Source organism: Nilaparvata lugens, chromosome 1, assembly GCF_014356525.2.
Source record: "Nilaparvata lugens isolate BPH chromosome 1, ASM1435652v1, whole genome shotgun sequence".
NCBI classification, from domain to species: domain Eukaryota; kingdom Metazoa; phylum Arthropoda; class Insecta; order Hemiptera; family Delphacidae; genus Nilaparvata; species Nilaparvata lugens.
Genome location: NC_052504.1, coordinates 94,885,847 through 94,913,472, shown reverse-complemented (window position 1 = coordinate 94,913,472; position 27,626 = coordinate 94,885,847). Strand labels below are relative to the sequence as shown.

Here is a 27,626-nt window from a genome sequence, read left to right as displayed (position 1 = left end):
TGATATATTATACTAATTATAGCTGTTCTCAACTAATTTGACTACCGGTACTTTATGATTTCAGCATCGGATCACCAAGCTCGCTCCAAGAGAACAATCGGAAGAAGATTTATCACAGCTCTTCGAAAACTCTATGACTGTTTATTAAACTTAGGAATCGTAATTTAATCACATATCAAAAAATGTTTTATAAGTCTGATCATTATGGGTGTAAGCATAATATTTTAATCGCAAGATACGGTAACTTTTATTGAAGTGCCTTACATATAGATTTATTGTGTTATTATTTGTAAAAACATAGCCTTCTGCTTGTTTTAAATAGTTTTCAAAGAGAATAATCAACTTCTTGTACCAAATCTATATTATATTTTGTAGTGGAAATTAAATTTATCCTAATTATTAAAAATTCACTTGCCACAACTTTTTTGTGGCGTATTTTTTCATATATAATTCGAATGTTTCAATTTATATTTAGAATGAAATTTCATAAAAAATCACCTACCATAACTTTTTGTGTCGCTATGTGGCGTAATAGCATAATACCGTAATTCATATGTGCCATTTTATATTAAGCATGAATATGTTTTTAAAAGTTCAATATTACCACCCAAAAAGTACTATGCAGTTAATATTTTATCATTTGACTTTTAGAATTAGGTCTGATATCCGTTAAATTTGTTTATTAGTAGCTCTGCTGAAATGTGATGTTGAATTATCATTGTATGTTAATACTGTATGAATAATAGTATACAATCATGAACAATTACATCATTACAATGCATTGCTTCTGGTTGTTGAATTGATTATTGAAGTATAATTGACATTGTATTTGCACATGGGATCGAGCATTTTTTCATGTACTATTCCATGAGTACGTACCTTGAATTACTACTACATGTTGGCTACCAAATACAGGATACAGGATTCGCTCCTCATGCTGTCAAAGCTCTCACCACAGAATAGTTACAGAATGGAAACTTGTAATCAAACGCCTATCCAACCAATGCATTTTACATGACCCCAATACTAAACACGTCACGTGACCTTGGGAAGTTCCAATCCTGGTCTTCTGATGGCTCGTGGCAGTGAATGAGATCAATTGATCCGGATCATTAAGTGATCGAACCTACTATCAATACTATTAGAATGCGGCGCTTCCTAACAAGATGGCGGATTTTGGCGTCAGGGTATAGCCAAGTTTCCGTACTGTATGTATACTGTGCTCTCACTGTGAGCTCCTCATGCTCTCACTCTCAGGAGGAACACGACTTGCAGGTGTGGGTACAATCTTATCACATAAGTAAACGAGTAACGAGATGACAAAAAGAAACTGCCTCACTTTGTGTTTGTTCAGCAATTTTACGGTTATAAATAGTATATCACGCTACAAGCACAGAAAGTTAGTGTTTATAAGGTATGAGAATAGTTTCGGGAATATGTTATCTGAATACCGTAAACCTTTTATAAAGACCTTATAAACACTTATAACACTTTTATAAACACCTTATATAAAGCGTACGATATTTTTCACCACACTACAGGTTTAGCTGATGCCAAAAAGTTAGGCGGTTTCGTGGGTCTCTTGTGCGTTCCAACAGCTGATGCTGTCATATAGAGTTGTCATCTAGCTTGGCTTAGGTGATGATTTTTAAATCAAAAGAGACATTAAATAGATGCATTTCATCAGCTATCCGAAAATCCGATACATTAGCTCCCAATGCTAAAGACCATTTCTCTTTCACCTTTCTTAGTTCCATGTTAGCGGCCGGAAAGAAACCGGTTCTGACGTCAGACGAGAGTCGTCTGCAAACAATGTCTTCCAGATCTACGTAGGGACTGGAAAACAGCTGTGCAGTGTGGCGAAAAAGAAATTTCTGATAAGCCACACATTGTGTGACCAGTATTATATTGAATTAATTTTAGGAAATATATTATGGAGTGTTGGGAGCTTGCTCCACCTCCATCACGGGTCGACCTGGCATTGCAGTACAGTCGGGACAGGCCCACCTAATCTCAATAACAGATATCTTTTTTATCTACAGTTGAAGTCAAATGTAGTTTAACAGTGAACTCATGAATTTAGTGTGCACATCATGTGGCTTAGTTTTTATCAAAGACCTTAAAGAGATATAGACCCACAATGCCTATGCCTTCCCAATGAAAGTTCTAACTTGAAATTGAAGGCCGTCATTGAGGTATTTTAGCACGATATATTATATCTATATATTAGTAATATTATAGATTACAAAGGCATTGGTATGTAATAATCTAATAGGTTGCCCCCTCAATGACCGATTTCAATTGGAAGTGCGACACTAGCGCTGCATGTGAGTCTATGCATATTCAAGGTCTTTGGTTCTTATACAATTACTGATTACAGCCCATTGAAAAGCTTCCTTCCGACAATAGAAGGTGAAATAGAGCGTAGACAATATTCTAATGTCTGATAACATAGCCACCTCTAACACAAGGCCCCGGCCTACGACATTGGAACGTCGCAGTGTAGGCCTAGAATCTAATATCTAATAAATCTTTTTCACCAATCATGTATTAGATTTTAGGCCTACAATGCGACGTTGCAATACCTATCGTAGGCCGGGGCCTTGTATTAGAGGTGGCTATGCTGATACACTCTACTTTTGCCCCTCCACTATGTTCTGACAGATTTGAAATTGGAATACATGCATTACTCTTGAATACTCTCAGCTATCGCCTCCGCTACCTGAGGGTCAAAATTGTAGAGGAGGAAGAAAAACTCCACGAAGGGCAAACCACGATGTAGGTAGAGGAGAAAGGTGGCTGAGAGAGTTGAAAAGTACAGAATTTATCTAGGTTAAGGCACAGAAAAAAAATTAAGGAGTTCTCTCCTCCGTGGCTAAGGGTACGGTCACATTGGATACACATAGGTCGAAGCAAGTGCACGTGTGATTATGCATGAACAAGCGTGCAGATGAGAAGAAAGTTTTGGAAATAGCCATAGAGACACAGAAAGTGTACACTTTCAGTGTGAATTTCTATACCTCTTTCCAGATTTTGTTACTCATCTGCGCGCTTGCGTACACTTGCACATAATCCAATGTGATCATACCTTAAAATAAAGTCTCAGCTTCCTTCTACCTTCCACCAGGACCTCCTAAATATTTAGGAGGTCTTGCTTCCACCCTACCATATTTTGACACATTTGAATAAAATGCATCAATTTCCAACACTCTACCTTTGACATTGACCCTGAGCACAGGGTCTAATCTATGCCCTGAGAGGTAATATCTAATTATAATATCAACAGTCAATAGTTTTATTTTTATTTCCTACAGTAAATCTATAATGTCCAGAGTACAATACGGTAGTCGAATTGTTTACATTCTGATATGAAATATTGTTTAACTATTTCAAGAATACAGTATTGAACTGGTAAATTATATATTATATTGAGGTCCACGTTATGACAGTGATTAGAAAAAGTATTGCTATCCTAGTCTATCATTCAACAAAGCGGATAGCGCTATCTCTTTCTTGCTTTGCTCTGTTGCCAGATCAAAGTCTGTCTTTCAAAAATTTTAATAATATTAACAAAATATTTCATTCTCATTATGAAATTATTAAAAAATGATTATTTTAAACGAGAATGAACAGTATTTAATATTACATCAACGAACCTGTATCAGCTACCGTCTATAGAAGGCATTGACAAGACAGAGGATTGGCAACGTTGCTCTCCCATCTTTCTTCCTTGCCATTATAACGTGGACCTCACTATAGACAGTCGAGTCATGAGTCATGTCTCTCTCATGGCCGACTGTCAAATATAGTGCAGTACCTCAAACGGAACTATTTCTCTACTTTATAATCTGTGGTTGTCATGTGATCATGACATCTGATCAGCTGTTTGACGTCTGTGGTCTGCGTTTGCAAATTTCAGCTTTCTGAAATCGTTGGTTGTGAGCTTTTGAGTTTCACTTTACTAGTAAAATTCATTATTTAACATCATTTAAAACTTTAAAAAAGTTAATTAGCTCGTTTCAAAGTGTTTCTTAAAATAGCTTTGAAATAATAATCATTCTCTAAAACGTTTAACCTTCCATAAGTGAAAGTAGACATTACGAATTTGAATGAACTCCAACAAATGGTTGATTTTTTATAATGAAAATGTCATGATTTATAATGTCAGCTATTATTAAAGGTAAGAGACTAACACCATTATTTTCAATCATGTTTTAATTTGCTTGACAGACGTTTTTGTTTACGTAATTCAACTTAGATTAACATAACCTATAAAAAGACTATTGATTGAAGTACTGAATTAAATTTTATTCAGATGTCTTGGAGCAAATCTTATTGCAAACTCCTAGTCCTATTAGAATATAAACTGTACATCTAAAAAATACTAGTGTTTAGTATACCAGCACATTTTATATAGACTTCTGTACGTTTCAGAACCGATTTTTTAAGCTACCATACTAACCATACCTAATTATGACCTTTATTTACTGTTACTGCAGCCTTTTCCATCAGTTTAATAAAATTAATTGTTTGTTTCTAAATGAAACTCAAATTATTAATAAAATCAGTGCAACTCATCCTACCATATTATGTATTGCATTTAAACTTGTGGCTAGACTACTTTGAGTGCACAAGTGATAATTTATTATATCAATGGTATTGAGTTCCTGTATATCTTATTCTTGTTTCAGTTATCAGGTAATACGCTTGTACTCGAAGTTAAGTGTCCCATTTTAAAATGATTTCAGTCTAACTATTTTTTTGATATTTAAAAATCCCAGCAATTCATATTGTATCATATAAATATTATTAATAAATACATATATGTTTTTTTCTTCTTCCTTTTTAATATTTTACAATTCTAAAACTTGATCTATTTTATAGATGCTGGGGACATTTGGAGTCGGCTGTTTGATCATCGCCCGTTCGTGAGTGGTGAAATTCAATATTTTCTCAAAGAATTTGAGGTAAAAAATATAATTCTATAACAACAAGATAATTAATAGAAATAAAAGATAGAATTGACAGAAAAATCTTAGCTGTAGTGCACCAAATTGGCTTATGTCGATTAGGTTAGTCAGGATTCAGGATTCTGACCTGATGGTTGGTGATTCGTCTCCGCCCACCCGTAAAATTGTCAAGTTTATAATAAAAAATAGCATTTGTGAGCTTTATATTTTATATGAATTGGAGTTTTAGAACTTGTGCACCTTTAGCTCAATCTCTAAAGGTGCGTACAGATATATGTGCCGCGAACATGAGCAATTCACTCTTAATCAGCTGACTATATTTGTATTTTTACAGAAACGGTAAGATACAGATATAAAAAGCTTAGCATCAGCTGATTGAAAGTGAATTGCTCATGTTCGCGGCGCGTGAATCTGTACGCACCTTAACAAACCTCAAGAATATTTTTCAAACACCAATTATAAAAGGTTGCCCCGATCATCTCCCTCACTTTATCTATGAATATTGAACAATGATGCTATCAACGCAAGTAATCATTATGAAAAGCAGGATTGATTTTGGAAATAAGAGAGCTCGATCTCAATAAATTATTCCATTCGCGTTCAGATGTTTATCAGTCTTTAATTAAACTCAGAAGGAAAACAATATGGTGTCAATATTAACTTACTCAACTTCCATCTGCCCAAGTTATTTATATATATATATATATATATATATATATATATATATATATATATATATATATATTGTATTTTATATATAATGATATTTATTCATATACAAATACAATCCAGGTAAAAACAACAGGCATTCGCCCAAAACTGCTCTAAACCTTAATTTGGAATACACAGTCTAGAGGTTATGTAAAAATGATAACTTAATTCACACACTATTTTGAGTCCAAAAAAATGTATCTACTACAATAATCAATATACTAGTAGTTCTGTGAACAGTAGACCTCACGCAGTATTCTCATCCACAAGTACCTGATTGAAACTATAGACCTTATGGAAATACAGCAATAGACTGGCTTCTCCACACATCTGTGTAATCATTTGTCAGCTGATTTATGATGAATAATTCTATAGTCTGAATTTTACTCTAATATTGGCGTATGAAGGAGGCTCCTTTTTCCTTTTATATTATCCTTGAAATGCAAAATTTCCAAAAACCTTGTATATACGTCGACGCGCAATTGAAAAAGGAACATACCTGTCAAATTTCATGAAAATCTATTACCGCGTTTCGCCGTAAATGCGCTACATATAAACATTTAAACGAGAAATGCCAAACCGCCGACTTGAATCTTAGACTTCACTTTGCTCGGTCAATAATATATTCATTTTATATATAGTTATTTATATTGTATTTTGATAAAATTTATTTCACCTTATTGCGATTTTTTTAGATGCAGAATTGTAAAACTTTTTAAAACAATGTATTTTTGATTTCTTAGGAGAAACGATCCGATCGAGAAGTAGAAAAGCTGTTTAAAACATTAGAAACAGTTTCCGAAATAAAAGACAATCAGATTGATAAAGTATCTTCAGCTGGAAAAGATCTCCAAGATTTGAAGAGTCAATTGGATGTAGCTATTGACAGGTGTGATAGTATCATCGATAATCAAAGTCAATACGACACTGTAAGTATATTATTTTTATATTAAATTTGCAATAATTCAAATGAAAATTTAATGTATTGAAAACAAGTATATTGATGAAAATTAATATTTCTACTGAACTAATAATTATAATATCGAGTGACCTGGCTGGCTCAGGTCTGGTGTCAGAGTTTTCAGGTCGCAACTGATCAATTTCAGGGCCTCTGACATGACCTAACGACTGCTTTTTATTATTATACTATTATTATTATTTACTGAACTATTTACAAAAATCTTTAATTTATTATTTTATAATTCAATGAATCTTTTGATTAATCTTTCTTTATTTATAATTCAAGACAAATTATCTGCAATGAATCTTTTTAAGAATGTAGATTATTTTCTGTTTGAGTTATAAGATTTGGAAAAATATTTCTCCTCAGTTATGTACCTCGATGAATTATTCTGTCGAATCCCACTATAGTGAGTTCCACGTTATAATGGCAGTGTAGAAAGATGCAGTGGAGAAAAGGGTTGCCAGATCTAAGCCTTGCCACCCAAACAGCTGATACTGGTATATCTGATGAATTTAACTGTTCATTATTGTTGAAAATAGTTAATCATATCTTATTTGTCAAGAAAATATATTTTTCTAAGATGTAATAATAAATTTTCATGATTGAGGTTAAATATTTTGTCAATTAGTTTAATTTCTACATTGTTGATGAACGATGTGGCAACATCGCAATGCGTGAAGGAGATAGCGCCATCTGCTTTGTTGAACGATAGACAAGGATAGCAACACCATTGCAAATCACACACTGCAATTATAACGTGGGCTTCATATAGGGTCATGGCTATTTGGCTATCTCATCCCACTTATTCACACTAAAAGCTTATGTGGGTACTAGAGACATCGATTCAATTTTTAATAATCATGGTTGATTAAATTTATGATTTACAGTATATAAAAAATACTTCATTCAGTGAACAGAACCTAATTAGTTTTGTGTCTTCAAAATTGAAAATATTCTAGTAAATTTTGGTCAACATGCATTGTTTGTTTTATTTGGTGTAATGATCAATCTTCTCTCAATTTAAACATTTTTGTATCGACATAAGGGTGTGATCACATTAGATGCGTTTATATGCAAGTGCAAGCTTGGTTATGCATGACCAAGCGTGCAGAAACAATCTGGGTAGAGCAATAGGAGCACTTACGCTGAAACCTTGCACTTGCTAGTTGCGTGCAGTGTGAGCAGCCACATGCAAGTCGCAATGCGTTTCAATGGCACTTTTCAAATTATGCTTTTCGGCTCATGATATGCGATTCGGCTTGATTCGACTTGCACTTGCACACATATACGCATTCAATGTTGTGATCACACCCTTACCACAGTATACATACAGTATGGAAACTCGGCTAGTACCCTGGCGCAAAAATCCGCCATCTTGTTAGGAAGTTCCGTATTGTAATATGTTTTGATGAGAGGTTCGGACCACTTTACTGATCCGGATCAATTGATCTCGTTCACTGCTGCGAGCCAATCAGAAGACCAGGATTGGAACTTCCTAAGGTCACAAAAATCCGCCAAAAATTCCGGTTACAAAACTTCCTGGCGCAAAAATCCGCCATCTTGTTAGGAAGTTCCGTATTGTAATATGTTTTGATGAGAGGTTCGGACCACTTTACTGATCCGGATCAATTGATCTCGTTCACTGCCGCGAGCCAATCAGAAGACCAGGATTGGAACTTCCTAAGGTCACGTGACGTGTCTAGTATTTGCGCCATATAAAAAGCATTGGTTGGATAGGCGTTTGATTGACAGTTTCCATTTTGTACCTATTCTGTGCTCTTACAGTCTGATTGTAATAGCAAAAACTACTCAGGCGGTGGAGAGATTTCGGACATTGTTTCTGAGTAGTCGTATCTGCTATTATTTATTTATATATTTATGTATTTGTTGATACAATTACAAATCATATGGATATGATCGGGAAAGAACAACAAGCAAAGCCCAAAACTATTCTGTTCCCAAATTTTGATAAAGAATAACATGTCCGAAAATGTAGGTTATGTTCTTACTGTGATTATTATTATTATTTTCATTTTCCATCACATTACTATGTGAGTTTTTCATCAAAATCGGTCTATGACAAGACTCTGATGAATTATTCTGATGCTAAGTTTAAGAATGCCCTAACCATTGATACATATTGGTGTTGAGCATCACTGCCTTCTGCATCAAGTAGATCTTGTTTCTCGAGGCACCCAGATGACTTAGGTTTGCAGTCACTTTTTTCCCCATCAATCCGACTGCAGGTATTACGACTAGAACTATTTCCACTTTCTCTTGATGCCAGATATCCTTCATCTCAGCTGCCAGGGGGAGATACTTGGAAATCTTTTCACTGTAGTAGTGTTTCATGTTTGGCATCATGGGATGCCTACATGTATTAAGACTGTTTCCCTGGTCAGCTTATTCATCAGGATTAAATCTGGCCTGTTATGTGGAATCGTTCTGTTAGTCAGCACAGATCTGTCCCAATACAGCTTATTATTATTGTTATTATTCATGTGATAATTATGAAGATGTTGAAGAAATTTTCAAATTGATTCATTAAGTAGCAGCTCGTGATGGAAAGTGGTATAAAATGATAATGTTGACTGTTTTTTCCACAGGCAAAGGCACTCGAGCTGAAACGCGAACTCCGCAAAACAGAATGGGAGGCGTTTGTGGTGGATATGGATGCCAAGTTGCAGAAAGTTGACGAAACTTTCCAAGAGAAAGAGAACGAGTTGAAGGAGTTCTATTGTGATTTAGAAAGAAAGTTGCATCTAACGTCAGACTAAGTAATTGACTTTGTTTAGTAACACGCTTATTTGTTTTAGTAGCGCAGTTTTCAGAATGTTGGACTCGATAGAAGATCCTGAGATAAAGATTTCTCTGAACAAGGAGAAGTTGAGTCGAGTGAAGGAGAGTTCGAGAGAGGAGTTGCCTCAGAGGTTTTTTGAGGAGATAAGAGTTGGCGATGTCGGTTGGTTGGCTGAGAGGAGGGCCATTTTGGGAGACATGCCGTTACATGAGTTGCTATCAGGTTGCGACATTGCGCTGCCGCGCCCCGTTGAAGTGAAGCGCAGCGCTCAGCTGGAGGAACGAATTCTGAAACTGAAACAGGAACAGCATGAGCGTGAATACCGTGACATGACTAAGAACGTGGACAACGTTCGAGTCAGGCATCCCGAGGACACTATTGCATTCCAAAGTAATATTGCACATTTTTCATCCAGCTACTAACATAATTTGTAGTTTTCTGACGGCTCTTCAATAATAATACACATTTTTCATTCAGCTAATTTAATAATAATAATAACTTTTATTCACTTCATTGTACAGTTTTACAAAGCATAATAACATAAAAAATATCAAGTGCACTCCTCATTAGGCTAGGCCTGCGTCGAGGAGTGGTTCGTCTTATGAATTACAGAAAAAATATAAGAAAAACGATTCAGCTGCTTCAAGTACTATATAGAGCTACTTACATAAATAGTATTATCTTATGCCATTAAGCAATCTAAACAAAATACACATCTTCCACAAAAAGAAACAAATTGATTACAATGCTTAGTTTATATAGCCTAGTTTACAGAATAAAGTTAAACATATTTCAATGAAACAAAACGAAACGAAACAATTTTACGAAATAATTTTCAGTTTTCTGACGGCTCTCTGATATATCCATAAATACACATTTTTCATTCAGCTACTAACATAATTTGTAGTTTTGAGACGGCTCTCTAATACTATATTCATAAATACACATTTTTCATTCAGCTACTGACATAATTTGTAGTTTTGTGACGGCTCTCTAATATTATATTCTAAAAAAATACACATTTCTCATTCAGCTACTAACATAGTTTGTAGTTTTGAGACGGCTCTCTAATACTATATTCATAAATACACATTTTTCATTCAGCTACTAACATAATTTGTAGTTTTGAGACGGCTCTCTAATACTATATTCATAAATACACATTTTTCATTCAGCTACTAACATAATTTGTAGTTTTGAGACGGCTCTCTAATATTATATTCTATAAAGAATAACATGTCTGAAAATGTAGGTTATGTTCTTACTGTGATTATTATTATTATTTTCATTTTCCATCACATTACTATGTGAGTTTTTCATCAAAATCGGTCTATGACAAGACTCTGATGAATTATTCTGATGCTAAGTTTAAGAATGCCCTAACCATTGATACATATTGGTGTTGAGCATCACTGCCTTCTGCATCAAGTAGATCTTGTTTCTCGAGGCACCCAGATGACTTAGGTTTGCAGTCACTTTTTTCCCCATCAATCCAACTGCAGATATTATGACTGCAACTATTTCCACTTTCTCTTGATGCCAGATATCCTTTATCTCAGCTGCCAGGGGGAGATACTTGGAAATCTTTTCACTGTAGTAGTGTTTCATGTTATGGCATCATGGGATGCCTACATCTATTAAGACTGTTTCCCTGGTCAGCTTATTCATCAGGATTAAATCTGGCCTGGTATGTGGAATCGTTCTGTCAGTCAGCACAGATCTGTCCCAATACAGCTTATTATTATTGTTATTATTCATGTGATAATTATGAAGTCAGATAGTTATGTTGAAGAAGTTTTCAAATTGATTCATTAAGTAGCAGCTCGTGATGGAAAGTGGAATAAAATGTTAATATTGACTGTTCTTTCCCACAGGCAAAGGCACTCGAGCTGAAACGCGAACTCCGCAAAACAGAATGGGAGGCGTTTGTGGTGGATATGGATGCCAAGTTGCAGAAAGTTGACGAAACTTTCCAAGAGAAAGAGAACGAGTTGAAGGAGTTCTATTGTGATTTAGAAAGAAAGTTGCATCTAACGTCAGACTAAGTAATTGACTTTGTTTAGTAACACGCTTATTTGTTTTAGTAGCGCAGTTTTCAGAATGTTGGACTCGATAGAAGATCCTGAGATAAAGATTTCTCTGAACAAGGAGAAGTTGAGTCGTGTGAAGGAGAGTTCGAGAGAGGAGTTGCCTCAGAGGTTCTTTGAGGAGATAAGAGTTGGCGATGTCGGTTGGTTGGCTGAGAGGAGGGCCATTTTGGGAGACGTGCCGTTACATGAGTTGCTATCAGGTTGCGACATTTCGCTGCCGCGTCCCGTTGAAGTGAAACGCAGCGCTCAGCTGGAGGAACGAATTCTGAAACTGAAACAGGAACAACATGAGCGCGAGTACCGTGACATGACTAAGAACGTGGACAACGTTCGAGTCAGGCATCCCGAGGACACTATTGCATTCCAAAGTAATATTGCACATTTTTCATACAGCTACTAACATAATTTGTAGTTTTCTGACGGCTCTTCAATAATAATACACATTTTTCATTCAGCTAATTTAATAATAATAATAACTTTTATTCACTTCATTGTACAGTTTTACAAAGCATAATAACATGAAAAATATCAAGTGCACTCCTCATTAGGCTAGGCCTGCGTCGAGGAGTGGTTCGTCTTATGAATTACAGAAAAAATATAAGAAAAACGATTCAGCTGCTTCAAGTACTATATAGAGCTACTTACATAATTTGTAGTTTTCTGACGGCTCTCCAATATATATTCTAAAAAATACACATCTTCCACAAAAAGAAACAAATTAATTACAATGCTTAGTTTATATAGCCTAGTTTACAGAATAAAGTTAAACATATTTCAATGAAACAAAACGAAACGAAACAATTTTACGAAATAATTTTCAGTTTTCTGACGGCTCTCTGATATATCCATAAATACACATTTCTCATTCAGCTACTAACATAATTTGTAGTTTTGAGACGGCTCTCTAATACTATATTCATAAATACACATTTTTCATTCAGCTACTGACATAATTTGTAGATTTGTGAAGGCTCTCTAATATTATATTCTACAAAAATACACATCTCTCATTCAGCTACTAACATAGTTTGTAGTTTTGAGACGGCTCTCTAATACTATATTCAAAAATACACATTTCTCATTCAGCTACTAACATAATTTGTAGTTTTGTGACGGCTCTCTAATACTATATTCATAAATACACATTTTTCATTCAGCTACTAACATAATTTGTAGTTTTGTGACGGCTCTCTGAAATGATATCCATAAATACACATTTTTCATTCAGCTACCAACATAATTTTCAGTTTTTTGACGGCTCTCTAATATTATATTCTATAAAAAATACACATTTCTCATTCAGCTACTAACATAATTTGTAGTTTTGAGACGGCTCTCCAATATTATATTCAAAAATACACATTTTTCATTCAGCTACTGACATAATATTTTCAGTTTTTTGACGGCTCTCTAATATTATATTCATGAATACACATTTCTCATTCAGCTACTAAATAATTTTCAGTTTTTTGACGGCTCTCTGATATTATATTCTAAAAAATACACATCTCTCATTCAGCTACTAAATAATTTTCAGTTTTGTGACGGCTCTCCAATACTATATTCATAAATACACATTTTTCATTCAGCTACTAACATATTTGTAGTTTTGAGCCGGCTCTCTAAATTTATATTAAAAAATACACATTTTTCATTCAGCTACTTACATAATTTGTAGTTTTGTGAAGGCTCTCTAATATTATATTCAGGAATACACATTTCTCATTCAGCTACTAACAGAATTTGTAGTTTTGAGACGGCTCTCTAATATTATATTCAGGAATACACATTTCTCATTCAGCTACTAACAGAATTTGTAGTTTTGAGACGGCTCTCCAATACTATATTCATAAATACACATTTTTCATTCAGCTACTAAATAATTTTCCGTTTTCTGACGGCTCTCTGATATTATATTCTAAAAAATACACATTTTTCATTCAGCTACTAAATAATTTTCAGTTTTTTGACGGCTCTAATATTATATTCTATAAAAAATACACATTCTCATTCAGCTACTAACAAATTTGTAGTTTTGAGACGGCTCTCCAATATTATATTCAAAAATACACATTTCTCATTCAGCTACTACATAATTTGTAGTTTTGAGCCGGCTCTCTAAATTTATATTAAAAAATACACATTCTCATTCAGCTACTAAATAATTTTCAGTTTTCTGACGGCTCTCTGATATTATATCAACAATATACATTTTTCATTCAGCTACTAACAGAATTTGTAGTTTTGAGACGGCTCTCTAATATTATATTCAGGAATACACATTTCTCATTCAGCTACTACATAATTTGTAGTTTTGAGACGGCTCTCTAATATTATATTCTATAAAAAATACACATTTTTCATTCAGCTACTAAATAATTTTCAGTTTTGTGACGGCTCTCTGAAATGATATCCATAAATACACATTTCTCATTCAGCTACTAAATAATTTTCCGTTTTCTGACGGCTCTCTGATATTATATTCAAAAATACACATTTCTCATTCAGCTACTAAATAATTTTCAGTTTTCTGACGGCTCTCTGATATATATTCAACAATATACATTTTTCATTCAGCTACTAACATAATTTGTAGTTTTGTGACGGCTCTCCAATATTATATTCTAAAAAAATACACATCTCTCATTCAGCTACTAACATAATTTGTAGTTTTGAGACGGCTCTCCAATACTATATTCATAAATACACATTTTTCATTCAGCTACTAACAGAATTTGTAGTTTTGAGACGGCTCTCTAATACTATATTCATGAATACACATTTCTCATTCAGCTACTAAAATAATTTTCAGTTTTCTGACGGCTCTCTGATATATATTCAACAATATACATTTTTCATTCAGCTACTAACATAGTTTGTAGTTTTGAAACGGCTCTCTAATACTATATTCATAAATACACATTTCTCATTCAGCTACTAACATAATTTGTAGTTTTGAGACGGCTCTCTAATATTATATTCAAAAATACACATTTCTCATTCAGCTACTAACATAGTTTGTAGTTTTGAGACGGCTCTCCAATATTATATTCTAAAAAATACACATTTCTCATTCAGATACTGAAATAATTTTCCGTTTTCTGACGGCTCTCTGATATTATATCAACAATATACATTTTTCATTAAGCTACTAAAATAATTTTCAGTTTTCTGACGGCTCTCTGATATTATATTCTAAAAAATACACATTTTTCATTCAGCTACTAAAATAATTTTCCGTTTTCTGACGGCTCTCTGATATTATATCAACAATATACATTTTTCATTCAGCTACTAACAGAATTTGTAGTTTTGAGACGGCTCTCTAATATTATATTCAGGAATACACATTTCTCATTCAGCTACTAAAATAATTTTCAGTTTTCTGACGGCTCTCTGATATATATTCAACAATATACATTTTTCATTCAGCTACTAAAATAATTTTCAGTTTTCTGACGGCTCTCTGATATTATATCAACAATATACATTTTTCATTCAGCTACTAACATAATTTTCAGTTTTCTGACGGCTCTAATATTATATTCAGGAATACACATTTCTCATTCAGCTACTAACATAATTTTCAGTTTTCTGACGGCTCTCTGATATTATATTCTAAAAAATACACATTTCTCATTCAGTTACTAACATAATTTTCAGTTTTGTGACGGCTCTACAGTGTTCAAATAAGTTGCAGAAACTTACTGCAGTGAATTTCGGAATTATTTGTTCTTCAGGGAATAACCTCTCTAATATTATCTTCAAAAATGCAAATTTCTTATTCAGATATTAACATGATTGGTGACGGGGCTTCTAAACCTATCTTGCATCAGAAAACATGACTGGTTGAATCAAACCAATATCATTGTTTACAAGAATACTCGATTCGTCAAGAGGAAATCATATACAAATCTTGACATTCTTTGGAAATTTATTACTGATAAGTTATCTATCCATTTACTAACATAGTTTGTAGTTTTGAAACGGCTCTCTAATACTATATTCAAGAATACACATTTACATTCAGCTACTGACATAATTTGTAATCTTGTGATGTCTCTAATAACGGGTGACCCAGAATAACGGGAACTTTAAAAAACACCATAAAACAAAAGTGGGAAGGGCAAAAATGATTTTATTTAAACTTATGTAAAGTTCAAGACTTGCCATTTGAGAATGATTAATAAAATATATCACTTTCCGACAATTACTTCATTAAGATGGCTTCCTCCTGCATGAATACATTCTTTAAATCTGTGTTGAGATTCCTGAACGATTGCTGCAACATTTCAATTGGGATATTATTAACTACAGTTATTGGTCAAGTTGTGAAAACGTTTGATTTGAGATAGCTCCACAAACAGAAAATCGCAGGTGGACAGACCATGAGACCAGGAAACGCAACCTAATCGTCAGATTACACGTTTACCAAGCAGTACTCTCTCGCACAGTTGCCATTAACTGTCGTGAAGTGTGGATTTTGCTCATAATTTGATCAATAATTTCGAATAAATTAAAAATTAAAACAAATTCAAAATGAAATCCGTTATTACAATGGTGTAATAACCGAAACCGGTCTTTCTAAGTATAAATAAATCTGTGGTTTTTGACAATTTCTTAGTCTTTTTCATTCAATATGAATAATTACCACAATATCAACTTCTCAACTACACAAAAAGTGGAAGCCATTTAAATGAAGTAATTGTCAAAAAGTGATATATGTTATTAATAATACTCAAATGGCAAGCCTTGTACTTCACATTAGTTTGAATAAAATCATTTTTGCCCTTCCCACTAATATTTTATGATGGCGTATTTAAAGGTTCCCGTTATTCTGGGTCATTCTGTATGATATTCAAAAATACACATTTCTCATTCAGCTGCTAACATAATTTTTAGTTTTGTGACGGCTTTATAATATTATATTTAAAAATACACATTTCCCATTCAGCTACTAACAAAGTTTTCAGTTTTGTGACAGTTCTACAGTGCTCAAATAAGTTGCAGAAACTTACTGCAGTGAATTTCGGAATTATTTGTTCTTCAGGGAATAACCTCTCTAATATTATCTTCAAACATGCAAATTTTCTATTCAGCTATTAACATAGTTGGTGACGGGGCTTCTAAACCTATCTTGCATCAGAGAACATGACTGGTTGAATCAAACCAATCCCAATGTGTTCAATAATACTCGATTCGTCAAGAGGAAATCATATACAAATCTTGACATTCTTTGGAAATTTATTACTGATAAGTTATCTATCCATTTATTAACATACTTCCTAGTTCTAGTGAAGGCTTCTAATTTTATCTTGTAATGATTGAATATAATTATCTGAATCAAAAACAAACTCAATTCAATAATAAATGTTGAATCTCAATAGTTAATAATATAACAATAATGTCTTCTGGAATTTTTAAAATTTGAAATGTTATAACTCAAAGATAAGCTACCCGTATTTTACAGCTATATGACAAAAATTATATATCGGATCGTTGATAATATTATCACCATGGCATAACTATTTTTCAGAATAGAGATCTTTCACATAAAACACGTAATTTCAAATAATGTCTGCTGTCTACAGATAGTGTATCAATAATTCATTTTAACACTGAACATGCAATCTATGAACCGAATGAACTTTATTTTCCAAAAAACATTACAAACATAGAAAACTAAAAACAATAAGGGAACTTACTTATTGCATTAGCATGCATATTACAAGTTGATGTTAAATGCAGCTATATATTTATAGTTTATTAAAAAGAAAGTAACATTGCTGCTAGAATAATTACTAATGTCTATTATAAATAATTACGGGTAATATTTGAGGGAAAATGATACCTGCATAGGTTTAAAACCTGTGCGCAGGTATTTAATATTTATAACGCTAAATATTATTTATAATTGTGATTATTTTACAGAAGTTTCTGAAATTGAAGATTCTCACATTCATAAACTCTCTTCTTGGAGAAAATTTGACCTATAGCACAATTATAGTTGTGCAAATTATTCATTCATCAAATTTGTAGTTCTTCAAGATTTTGTCCTATAGCAAAAGTAATAGTTATTTAAATTATTTATTCATCAAGTTTGTAGTTCTCCAAGATTAAATTATGATTTCTCTATCAACACTGTTTTGCATGAATTGATAAGTGTGACATTTTTATTAATTTTTTCAATCAACTATTTCCAGGGACAATTATTTTTTATGATGTTTATTTTCAACTTTATCAATATATAGAGTGTGTGCTCACAGACAGCAGTCAGCTTTCAAATCGGTCTTAGGAGGATATAGATGTCCATGTATATCTATACCCTTCCAAGACCGCTGCAAATTAGAATATCTGACTTCTCTCTGTGTGTACACACCTTAATTCTAATATTCTAAGACCGCTCAACTTGGAATATCTGACCGCTGTTTTTGTGTACACACCCTAATTCTAATAAGATTAACTTCTAGAATAGCCAATATGATTTTCAAATACAACTAAAGTTAAGTGCGCTATAGAGTAGATTGTAGAAAAGCCTGTACAGAATGTGTAGATAAGTACAGTACAGAATGAAATCCGGGTACTTGGAGTATATCTACCGTACAATACTTTTCCATCCATTTTTAAAGTCAATTTTGTAAGTGATAATGAAGTCATACGACGAAAGTATTAATTTTACCAACGGGACACTTCCATAAGAACAAATTTTATGAATTGATAATAATAATATTTTATTAATAATAATAATAACTTTTATTCACTTCATTGTACAATTTTACAAAGCATAATAACATAAAAAATATCAAGTGGAGTAACTAACTAAGTATATGTATCTAGCCTCATTAGGCTAGGCCTGCGTCGAGGAGTGGTTCGTCTTATGAATTATTACAGAAAATATATAAGGAAAACGATTCAGCTGCTTCAAGTACTATATAGAGCTACTTACATAAATAGTATATCTTATGCCATTAAGCAATCTAAACAAAAATACACATCTTCCACAAAAAGAAACAAATTGATTACAATGCTTAGTTTATATAGCCTAGTTTACAGAATAAAGTTAAACATATTTCAATGAAACACTACGAAACGAAACAATTTATGAAGCCGATAAATACAGTCTTAACGGTGATGATTTCTTGATCCATTCCGAGCTGCTTTGTATAAACACACTTTTTTCTATGTATTTTAACACGACATGCAGTCAATTATGAGTAAATATTAAAAACTTTTACTTACTGACTGGAGTACTTCCTAACCATCAAACATTTCCGGTCTACACTGTTGAAAATGATTGCCAAGCAATTGAAAGTACTCCAGTCAGTAAGTAAAAGTTTTTAATATTTACTCAATAATTGACTGCATGTCGTGTTAAATACATAGAAAAACAGTCTTAACCTTCTACAGAAAATCACAGATAATCGATTGTCATTAAACTTTGAAAAAAGCAGTAGACAACGTCTTGAAATGAAAAAATCCTTATTTGGCGGAGTAAGGACTTTCAAGTCAACCTCGAATATGTATCTTTTGGGTAGTAGATCAATGAAAAGAAGGAAATCATTTATTGGGAAGAAGGATTCAGCCAATACTAGATGAGAGATTAGTATTGGAAGGGAAAACTTCCATTATTCTTTAGATTTTTTTTCTGAGGTATTGGTTAGCCAAATACTACCATATTGTATCAAAATTATAACCGCGAATTACTTCAATTTTGACTTGATAGACACAAATATTTTACTAGAAGTCCTTTGACTAGATATGAGATGAAGTATCTAAAACCACTACATATCTACTCTATAAATGTAGATGTAACGAGGCCCTTACCCTAACCCTCCTAATGGGATGGAGCCCAGTCAACTCAGCATTAATTCAATGTTATTTTATTTGCACTGAGAATGGGTCTAGTGAGTCGAAACATGTTGTGAATTAATAAATAGTTAGAAAGGTACTTCATGATTTTTTAAAAATTTCAACTCAGCACCCGTTCTACAGTCATCTACTACTCTACTAGGCGCGCATGTCAAGGTGGGCCGTCCACTAGAACCGTTTTCGTCCGAACTAGCATCGGCCGAAAACTACCGAACTCGTCCGAACGATCCCCCAACAATGAAGAGAATAGATGCTCGTCCATTGCAACTGGTTCATACGGCCGTGCACAGCCGGCTCCGGCCGATCAATTTTTCGATCCGAATTGGATGGGATTTTCCGGCTCTATCTGGCCGAACTAACTAGTCGAGCTGAGACAACTACTAGTGTTCCTAACTTAAAATTTTCTACAGTCTTGTTTTTTTTGAAGTTGTTCTGTTTCATAAGATATGTTTTACAAGAGTATTGTTCTATATCAATGACGTTTGAAAATTCAACACATCATCATAATCTATAATTTTGTGTCATAGCGTTCATCCTCAAATAACCCTCCAAAGTTATCAAACAATATCATTTTAAGTTAAGATGAAATACTCCTACTTTCGTTAATATTCAGTTAATAAATAAATATTTAATAATGATTTTTGTATGATGATATGAATAAATGAATAAATATCTGTAAATTTAAACAGTTATTTTAAAGTGTAAGGGAAATTATGAGTTAATCTATTTTGTTTCTAACAACAAAAACTAGAAGAAAAAACTGAATTCAAGTGGGAAAATGTAGAAAATTCTACTGATGTGGAATTAGAAAGTAGAAATAATTGTGCTATAATATATTGATATTGAGATTGTGGAATGTAATAAATAAATAATTGATAATTAGTAGGTATTTTCAAGAAGCATAACTACTGAACTGGACTGACGAAAACGGTTCCAATGGACGACTGTATTCGGCCGAGTTGACGGCCGGCAGATTCGACCGATTCAACGGCCGAACGCATCTGTTGAATACGGATCGGACGAATCTGCCGGCCGTTAATTCGGCAAATATGGCCGTCCATTGGAACGTCTAGCTCAGTAGTTTGCTGAACTATTGAATTAACTACTATCATAGCCACCAGAATTTCTCATAAACAATGATTATATTAAGATTTTGAAAATTTAATAAACAAATATCCACTAAAAAAGTTATCCATTACAATAATCTTACCTTCAGATCCTATTTGTTCAGTAATCTGACTGTAATGTGCACTGATTCCTTTGAACATCACGACGATGATATCTTTTGTCTCGCATATCCCACAATGGAACATGCTCTTGAACCAAACTTATCAACTTTTCATTGTCCATAGTTAAAACTTTATAAAACCAAACAAGTTCAAAAAAACAAAAACAGACAAGACTGTGAAACAATTTTGAGGTTAGGATGATGTTATCTCAGCTCGACTTCGGCCGGATAGAGCCGGAAAATCCTATTCAATTCGGATCGAAAACTTGATCGGCCGTACACGGACGTATGAACCTGTTGCAATGGACAAGCATCTATAGCTTTCTTTGTTGGGTGATTGTTTGGACGAGTTCGGTAGTTTTCGGCCGATGCTAGTTCGGACGAAATCGGTTCCAATGGACAGCCCACCTTATAAGCTCGTCTCTCCGACCCTACCAGGCGCGCAGGTGTATTAGCTCGTCTCTCCGACCCTACCAGGCGCGCAGCTGTATTAGCTCGTCTTTCCGACCCTACCAGGCGCGCAGGTGTATTAGCTCGTCTCTCCGACCCTACCAGGCGCGCAGGTTTATTAGCTCGTCTCTCCGACCCTACCAGGCGCGCAGGTTTATTAGCTCGTCTCTCCGACCCTACCAGGCGCCCAGCTGTATTAGCTCGTATTTCCGACCCTACCAGGCGCAAGGTTTGTTTTGTTGTTTGTGTTGACGATTTATTAACTGGTGTGTGTTGCAGTGAAGCAGATTAACCGTCAGCTAATTGCTGTGCTGCAGTTCGTGGTTTCTGTGGTCGCTGGTTTTGCGTTCGGCTTCCTGGGTGTGGAGCTGGTCGTCGGCAACCTTGACGTCGGCTTCCGTCTGCTGCTCGGCGTCATCTGCGCGCTCGTCATCGCCCTTGCCGAGATCTACTTTCTCGCCAAGAAGCTGGCCGAGGACGACTATCCGCCGCCGCCGCCGGTGCCAGCCTCGCCGCCGCTCGGCCACGCCGCGTCGCCGCCGCTCAAGCAGCATCTAGACTAGAGTGCCGCCTATCGACAGACCAAGGTACTATGATCCGTACAAAATTACTTTTGACTTGGAGGGATATGCGCAGCAGAGAAAGGTAGGGATACAGTTGCGGCGATGTTACCGTTCTAAAGACATGGTTTCCGTAATTTTATTTATTTTGTGGTTTGAATAAGCTCTATTTTCTTTCTATTGACATGTTTGGGTGACCTCAGGGCTGGGAAAACTAGATGTAGTTTAATATTATTTAATTGACGTGTCATACACTGTTAGAGCTATGCTCATATATACAGTTTCACATGACAAAATAATGATAATAATTTGCTGTACCCAGTTGTTTGAACTCACTGCCGGCGCACAAGTTTTCTTTGCCGGTAGGTCCATTTTGTAAGTTAGAATATTTATTTTATCAATCTGTATTACTTTATTTTAAATGAATTTGAATTTTGAATTTGAAAGCGGCCAGCGTTCTCTAATTTCTAGTGTGTGTTCAAGTGCTTATGATACACACACGAAGTTTCCTTTAGCCTGGTTTTCACTAGTAGAGTTAGTGGTCGAGTAACTGGCATACTAACTCTACCGAGCTAATTCTATTCTACTTACTTGGTCGAGTAACTGGATACTAACTCAACCGAGCTAATTCTATTCTACTTACTTGGTCGAGTAACTGGCATACTAACTCAACCGAGCTAATTCTATTCTACTTACTTGGTCGAGTAACTGGCATACTAACTCAACCGAGCTAATTCTATTCTACTTACTTGGTCGAGTAACTGGCATACTAACTCAACCGAGCTAATTCTATTCTACTTACTTGGTCGAGTAACTGGCATACTAACTCAACCGAGCTAATTCTATTCTACTTACTTGTCGAGTAACTGGCATACTAACTCAACCGAGCTAATTCTATTCTACTTACTTGGTCGAGTAACTGGCATACTAACTCTAACGAGCTAACTCTATTCTACTTACTTGGTCGAGTAACTGGCATACTAACTCTAACGAGCTAACTCTATTCTACTTACTTGGTCGAGTAACTGGCATACTAACTCTAACGAGCTAACTCTATTCTACTTACTTGGTCGAGTAACTGGCATACTAACTCTAACGAGCTAACTCTATTCTACTTACTTGGTCGAGTAACTGGCATACTAACTCTAACGAGCTAACTCTATTCTACTTACTTGGTCGAGTAACTGGCATACTAACTCTAACGAGCTAACTCTATTCTACTTACTTGGTCGAGTAACTGGCATACTAACTCTAACGAGCTAACTCTATTCTACTTACTTGGTCGAGTAACTGTTTTCACTACAATTGAGAATAGTAGGTAAAGTGTGTTGTCTAGTGAACAGAAATAAACTTAAAAATGTCAATACTTTTTAATAAATTAACTCTTAACACTTATTAACACTTTAATAAATTAATACTTTCAAACTTTTTGTATAGTTGAGAAGTTGATATTGTGGTAATTATTCATATTAAATAAAAATACTAAGAAATTTCAAAAAACACCGATTTATTGATACTTAGAAACACCGGTTTCGGTTGTTACACCATTGTCAATCTCTGATAATAGCTTATCAGATAGTTTTACAGTTTATCAGAGATTGACAATGGTGTAACAACCGAAACCGGTCTTTCTAAGTATCAATAAATCTGTGGTTTTTGACAATTTCTTAGTATTTTTATTTAATACTTTTAAATAAATAACAATACTTCTTAAACTTGATAGTCTACGGCACGACTCTACTCTATCTATCTATATAGCGTATGGCAAAATACATAATTAAATTCTAATAGTAAAATGGGATGGATAAAATTATATATACAAGGATATATACCACATTTATGTGTTCATATATCAACAACGAATGGATTCGACTCTACTCTACCAGCTTGAGACTGTTTTCATTAGCATGAAAGTGGTAGAGTAGAGTGAGAAGCGGTGGTGGGGAAAGGCAAGTGGTAGAGTACTATCCCACTCTACTCTACTAAAAACTAGTACTCTACCATGAACGTTTTCATTGGGAGAGTTCACAAGATAGTTAGTACTTGCCCAGGGAACTCTACCACTAACTCTACTAATGAAATCCAGGCTTTTCTGAAAGCACTGAGTCCACTGTCTAATCGACTAATTGGCAACTGCGCTTCTACCTATAATTCATCACTGTAATTGGCTGATCTCCCTCCATTATGAGCCGCAAATTCCTCCAAGTCAAAAGTAATTTTATATGGACTATAACTGACTTTTCCTACTGTTCAGATAGTAAAGGAGGAATGACATAATGAAATTTGACTCATTAAAGCGGGGTTTACATTAGTCAAGTTTTCTTGATTCAAGAAAACCGTAGGAATAGTAGTTTCAAGAAAACTTGAAACAACAAACGACAAAAACTCCACCTGATTAATTCAAACCCTTCTTCATGTTTTCTTGTTGATTCAAAACTCTCAATTTTCTCAAAACAAGTAGATGTTGAACTTGTTTGACGTATGTAACATGTGTTAACCTGTAAATGGGAAAATGGTATCACAACAAAAACTTTGAAAACATATCGTATACAGAGTGTTCTGAAAAAGGTGCCCATACGTCAGGGCGTGATTCCTCTCATCAAGAGAAGAAAAAAGTTCTAATCAACATAGGTCCGAAAATGCTTAGTTACCAAGTTATACAGGGTGGAAGATTTCAGTTCCCCTGCCGAAACGAAGCCCTATGAGTAAGATGTACAATTTAGCGTACTTTATGTAAAATGAACTGAAAAATGGATAAAACCGTTTCCAGACCTGTAGCTACAGTAATTTTTAAGATATGTGACGAAATACGCGAAACTTGGTCCCGAAAAACAAGCTCCTTCAAGGTTTGAAGCAGATTTACTATGTTAAATGTACAATAAACATAAAATATTTTTCTACAGAACTTGTAGAGAATTTAATTTTGAAGAGAAAGATGTAGAATAAGTCTATAATAGACAAACGCAACCTTGAAAAAATAATCCTTAATTACATACAAAACGCATGAAAAATAGAGAGCTTAACAGATTCTGTCTATTTTTCATGTACATTTGAAATTGACCTATTCAACTATTTTAATATTTCCTTCTTCCGAGTATTATTTCTTATTCCTCTTCATCATTATGTCTGTAATATTTTTTCTTATAGAGTCTAAGTTATGATTTTCTTTAAAGGTACCTCTGGGAATCTGTTGTTTTAAACTGAGTTTTCATCTGTATCTGTTATTTATTTATTAACATTTAATAAATTATTTTCTATTCGTTTCGTGAAATCAACAGCACACTTATTACACCGCTGTAGATTGAAATAAGAATAAAATCAAGGTAACCTCTATAGATTTTATTGCAAAACATGTTTCAGCTCATTAGTCATTGTCAAATATGACAACAAAAATTGTAATAAATTGAATATTGCTGTAGATTTACAGCTTTCACTGACCTCAGATGAGTCCTTACATAGTCTTGATGATAATTATTGCTTTTAATAGTTCTGGTTTTTGACGTTTTTGATTTAATTGGCATCCAGATACAATTATGGAAACTGGGTTTAAAGAAGGTATCCCTTAGTGTGCTATGATTGATGTTATGTGATATACCACTGATTGTTGAGGTTTATGTCAAACAGTTAAAATTTGTGTTAGAATATTGTTTAAGGTTTATTTGTAATTTTTTTTTGTTTTCTATCTTGTTATTGTAGCTTTGTTATATTAGGATTTATTATGTTGGTCAGTAATCTTTACCATTATTCTGTTATATTATTTTTTCTTGTTAAAAATAGTACAACTCTGTTTGTATAGGGCATGACAAATAAAACTTTTTTGAATTGAATAGACATCCAGATACAATTATGGAAACTGGGTTTCTTTGACAATGTGCTACCCTCAAAAATTCATTTTGATGAATTGTGTTTTGTGTAACATTGAATACTCTGCTTTCATGTAAAGGTTCAGCATAAATAAGCAAGCAACTTATTAGGACGGTTATAACTCAGAAGAAATATTTATTTGGTTTTTATTTTGACATTTCTTGTTATATATCTTCATTAAAAAATAACTGAAGTTTGCAGGGCGAAGTGATTAGCATATATTCTTGGTTCAAAAACTTTTGAAGTTTCGTTCCAGATTATTTGAAACATGATTTTAATCAAAAAACTATTTCTTCATTCGTCCCCTAGATTATCTCTAGAGCTTCTTCATCCAATAGGCTACATTTTAGAATCTGTAAGGCTAGTTAAACACACATCGGTTTTTAGACGTACGATTTTTTTACCGTCCTTTTACATTCTAATAGATTAAACAGATGATGTCAAACAGAAGACGTTTGTCAAGTTTCGTTTAATTTGATATATTCATAAGGAAGGCAAAAAATGGACGTCCAAAAATCGATATGTGTGTAACTGGCTTAATATTCACTTTCAATGAATATAAAAAAATTATGTTATATTTGTTGTTTATTTTTCAGATGTGACTAGCTGACTACCTAATAATTGCTTCGGCTACTCATCATCTTCAGTAAAATCGTCAGCTTCCTTCCTGTGTTATTGTGAAAATTGGAAGGCAAAAAATGGACGTCCAAAAATCGATATGTGTGTAACTGGCTTAATTTTAAACTTTCCATGAATATAAAAAATTTCTCTTATATTTGTTGTTTATTTTTCAGATGTGACTAGCTGACTACCTAATAATTGCTTCGGCTACTCATCATCTTCAGTAAAATCGTCAGCTTCCTTCCTGTGTTATTGTGAAAATTCATGAACATTCCATTGCTGAGTTTGCAGTCATTTAGTTGTAGTTAGATTTACGTGGTTAATTAATACAAACAAACCTTGAAACCTTTGCTTTCAAAGTAATAAAATTTGGCACATTAAAACAACGAACAATTCAAGCCTATTTTTGAGACATCCAAGTTTCTCAATCTTGATGATGTTGTTAAATTAGTCTTGCTATTATAATTTGGTGCAATCCAGTGTGATTTGTCCGTATCAAATTGTACTATACTGATATTCTACGTTGAAATGTAAAATGTAAATATAAATCTTAGAAGCACAACTTTTCTTGTGAAGTTTCTACCTGTTTAGCAAATATTTAGTTCTTTATAGTTATACTTATATATTTATAAGCGCTTGTATGTGTGAGTAGTAGGAGGGTCGGCCTAATCCTTCAGAGCTCATGCCTGTTTGGACAGAGTATAGATTTAATTGACCAACTGATGTAGTCATTTCTAAAAACATCGATAGCCCACTAGCCGTCACTTCTATCTCATTTTCTTATAGGCTTATTAATTTATTTCAAAAATACAATAATCGTACATAGATGATGTTTTCACCACATCTTCTTATTCTATTTCTTATTACAGAATCAGTTTTGGCTTCCACAGCATTAAATACATTATTAATGCAATCAGATTGGAATTCAATATTTTGATGCTAATGTAGGTCGAGATTATTTCTTTTAAAAAATGTGGGGTAGACATTTTTCGAAATTTGAAAATATTCATCATCATCATTATTGGCACTACAGCCCATGCAGAGCCTTAGCCTTCACAACCACATCCTTCCACCCCTCTCGACATTCTGTTGAAAATATTCCTTTATGATATTATTTGCTTCACTAAAGAATTTTTGGCCTTCCAACTGAAAATGAAATTCAAATAAACTCGACATTCTGTTGAAAATATTCCTTTATGATATTATTTGCTTCACTAAAGAAATTTTTGGCCTTCCAACTGAAAATGAAATTCAAATATAAACTCATCTTTACACTAAAAATTTCCAGTTTGCTACCATTTCTTCCACATTAATAAAAATCCTTTTATTTATATCACCGAAGTAGATATTTCAGTTTCACTTATTATTGATGGAATTAAAATAATTTTCTGACGCCCTTTGAAATTTGAAATCTTGAAATTGAAGTATAAAGCTGCGTTTAAACCAAAGTTATTAGCAAAATGTTAATAACCTAATCCGTATAGATTCTATTAGATTGA

At 33.8% G+C, this 27,626-nt stretch overlaps 3 protein-coding genes and 1 pseudogene across 6 annotated transcripts in view; all 4 read left to right on the top strand.

Annotated features, from left to right (window-relative positions):
* Nucleotides 1-811, top strand: part of LOC111055782 (hydroxyacid-oxoacid transhydrogenase, mitochondrial) — a 35,766-nt gene extending 34,955 nt beyond the window's left edge. The window contains exon 9 of the mRNA XM_039419488.1: nucleotides 65-811. Coding sequence (XP_039275422.1) covers nucleotides 65-148 — 84 coding nt within the window. The 3' untranslated portion in view covers nucleotides 149-811. The remainder of the gene's footprint in view (nucleotides 1-64) is intronic.
* LOC120349421 (biogenesis of lysosome-related organelles complex 1 subunit 5) lies at nucleotides 205-9,422 on the top strand. Its single transcript, XM_039419482.1, has 3 exons — nucleotides 205-210; nucleotides 6,425-6,610; nucleotides 9,252-9,422. The coding sequence occupies exons 1-3, from the start codon at nucleotides 205-207 to the stop codon at nucleotides 9,420-9,422; spliced, it is 363 nt and encodes a 120-aa protein (XP_039275416.1).
* Nucleotides 1,871-2,012, top strand: LOC120349531 (annotated as a pseudogene).
* Nucleotides 3,869-26,689, top strand: LOC111055784. 4 transcript variants are annotated; one of them, XM_039419638.1, is made up of 6 exons: nucleotides 3,869-4,180; nucleotides 4,885-4,967; nucleotides 6,425-6,610; nucleotides 9,252-9,835; nucleotides 21,362-21,669; nucleotides 26,301-26,689. In XM_039419638.1, exons 4-5 carry the CDS (start codon nucleotides 9,478-9,480, stop codon nucleotides 21,643-21,645), a joined length of 642 nt encoding a protein of 213 aa, XP_039275572.1. In that variant the 5' UTR covers nucleotides 3,869-4,180; nucleotides 4,885-4,967; nucleotides 6,425-6,610; nucleotides 9,252-9,477; the 3' UTR covers nucleotides 21,646-21,669; nucleotides 26,301-26,689. The 4 variants fall into 4 exon arrangements, with proteins under 4 accessions (XP_039275572.1, XP_039275571.1, XP_039275574.1 ...); XM_039419637.1 differs by having other exon boundaries at nucleotides 3,882-4,180; nucleotides 26,103-26,689; XM_039419640.1 differs by lacking the exons at nucleotides 3,869-4,180; nucleotides 4,885-4,967; nucleotides 6,425-6,610; nucleotides 9,252-9,835 and adding an exon at nucleotides 11,302-11,903.
* Nucleotides 26,690-27,626: the final 937 nt, after the last annotated feature.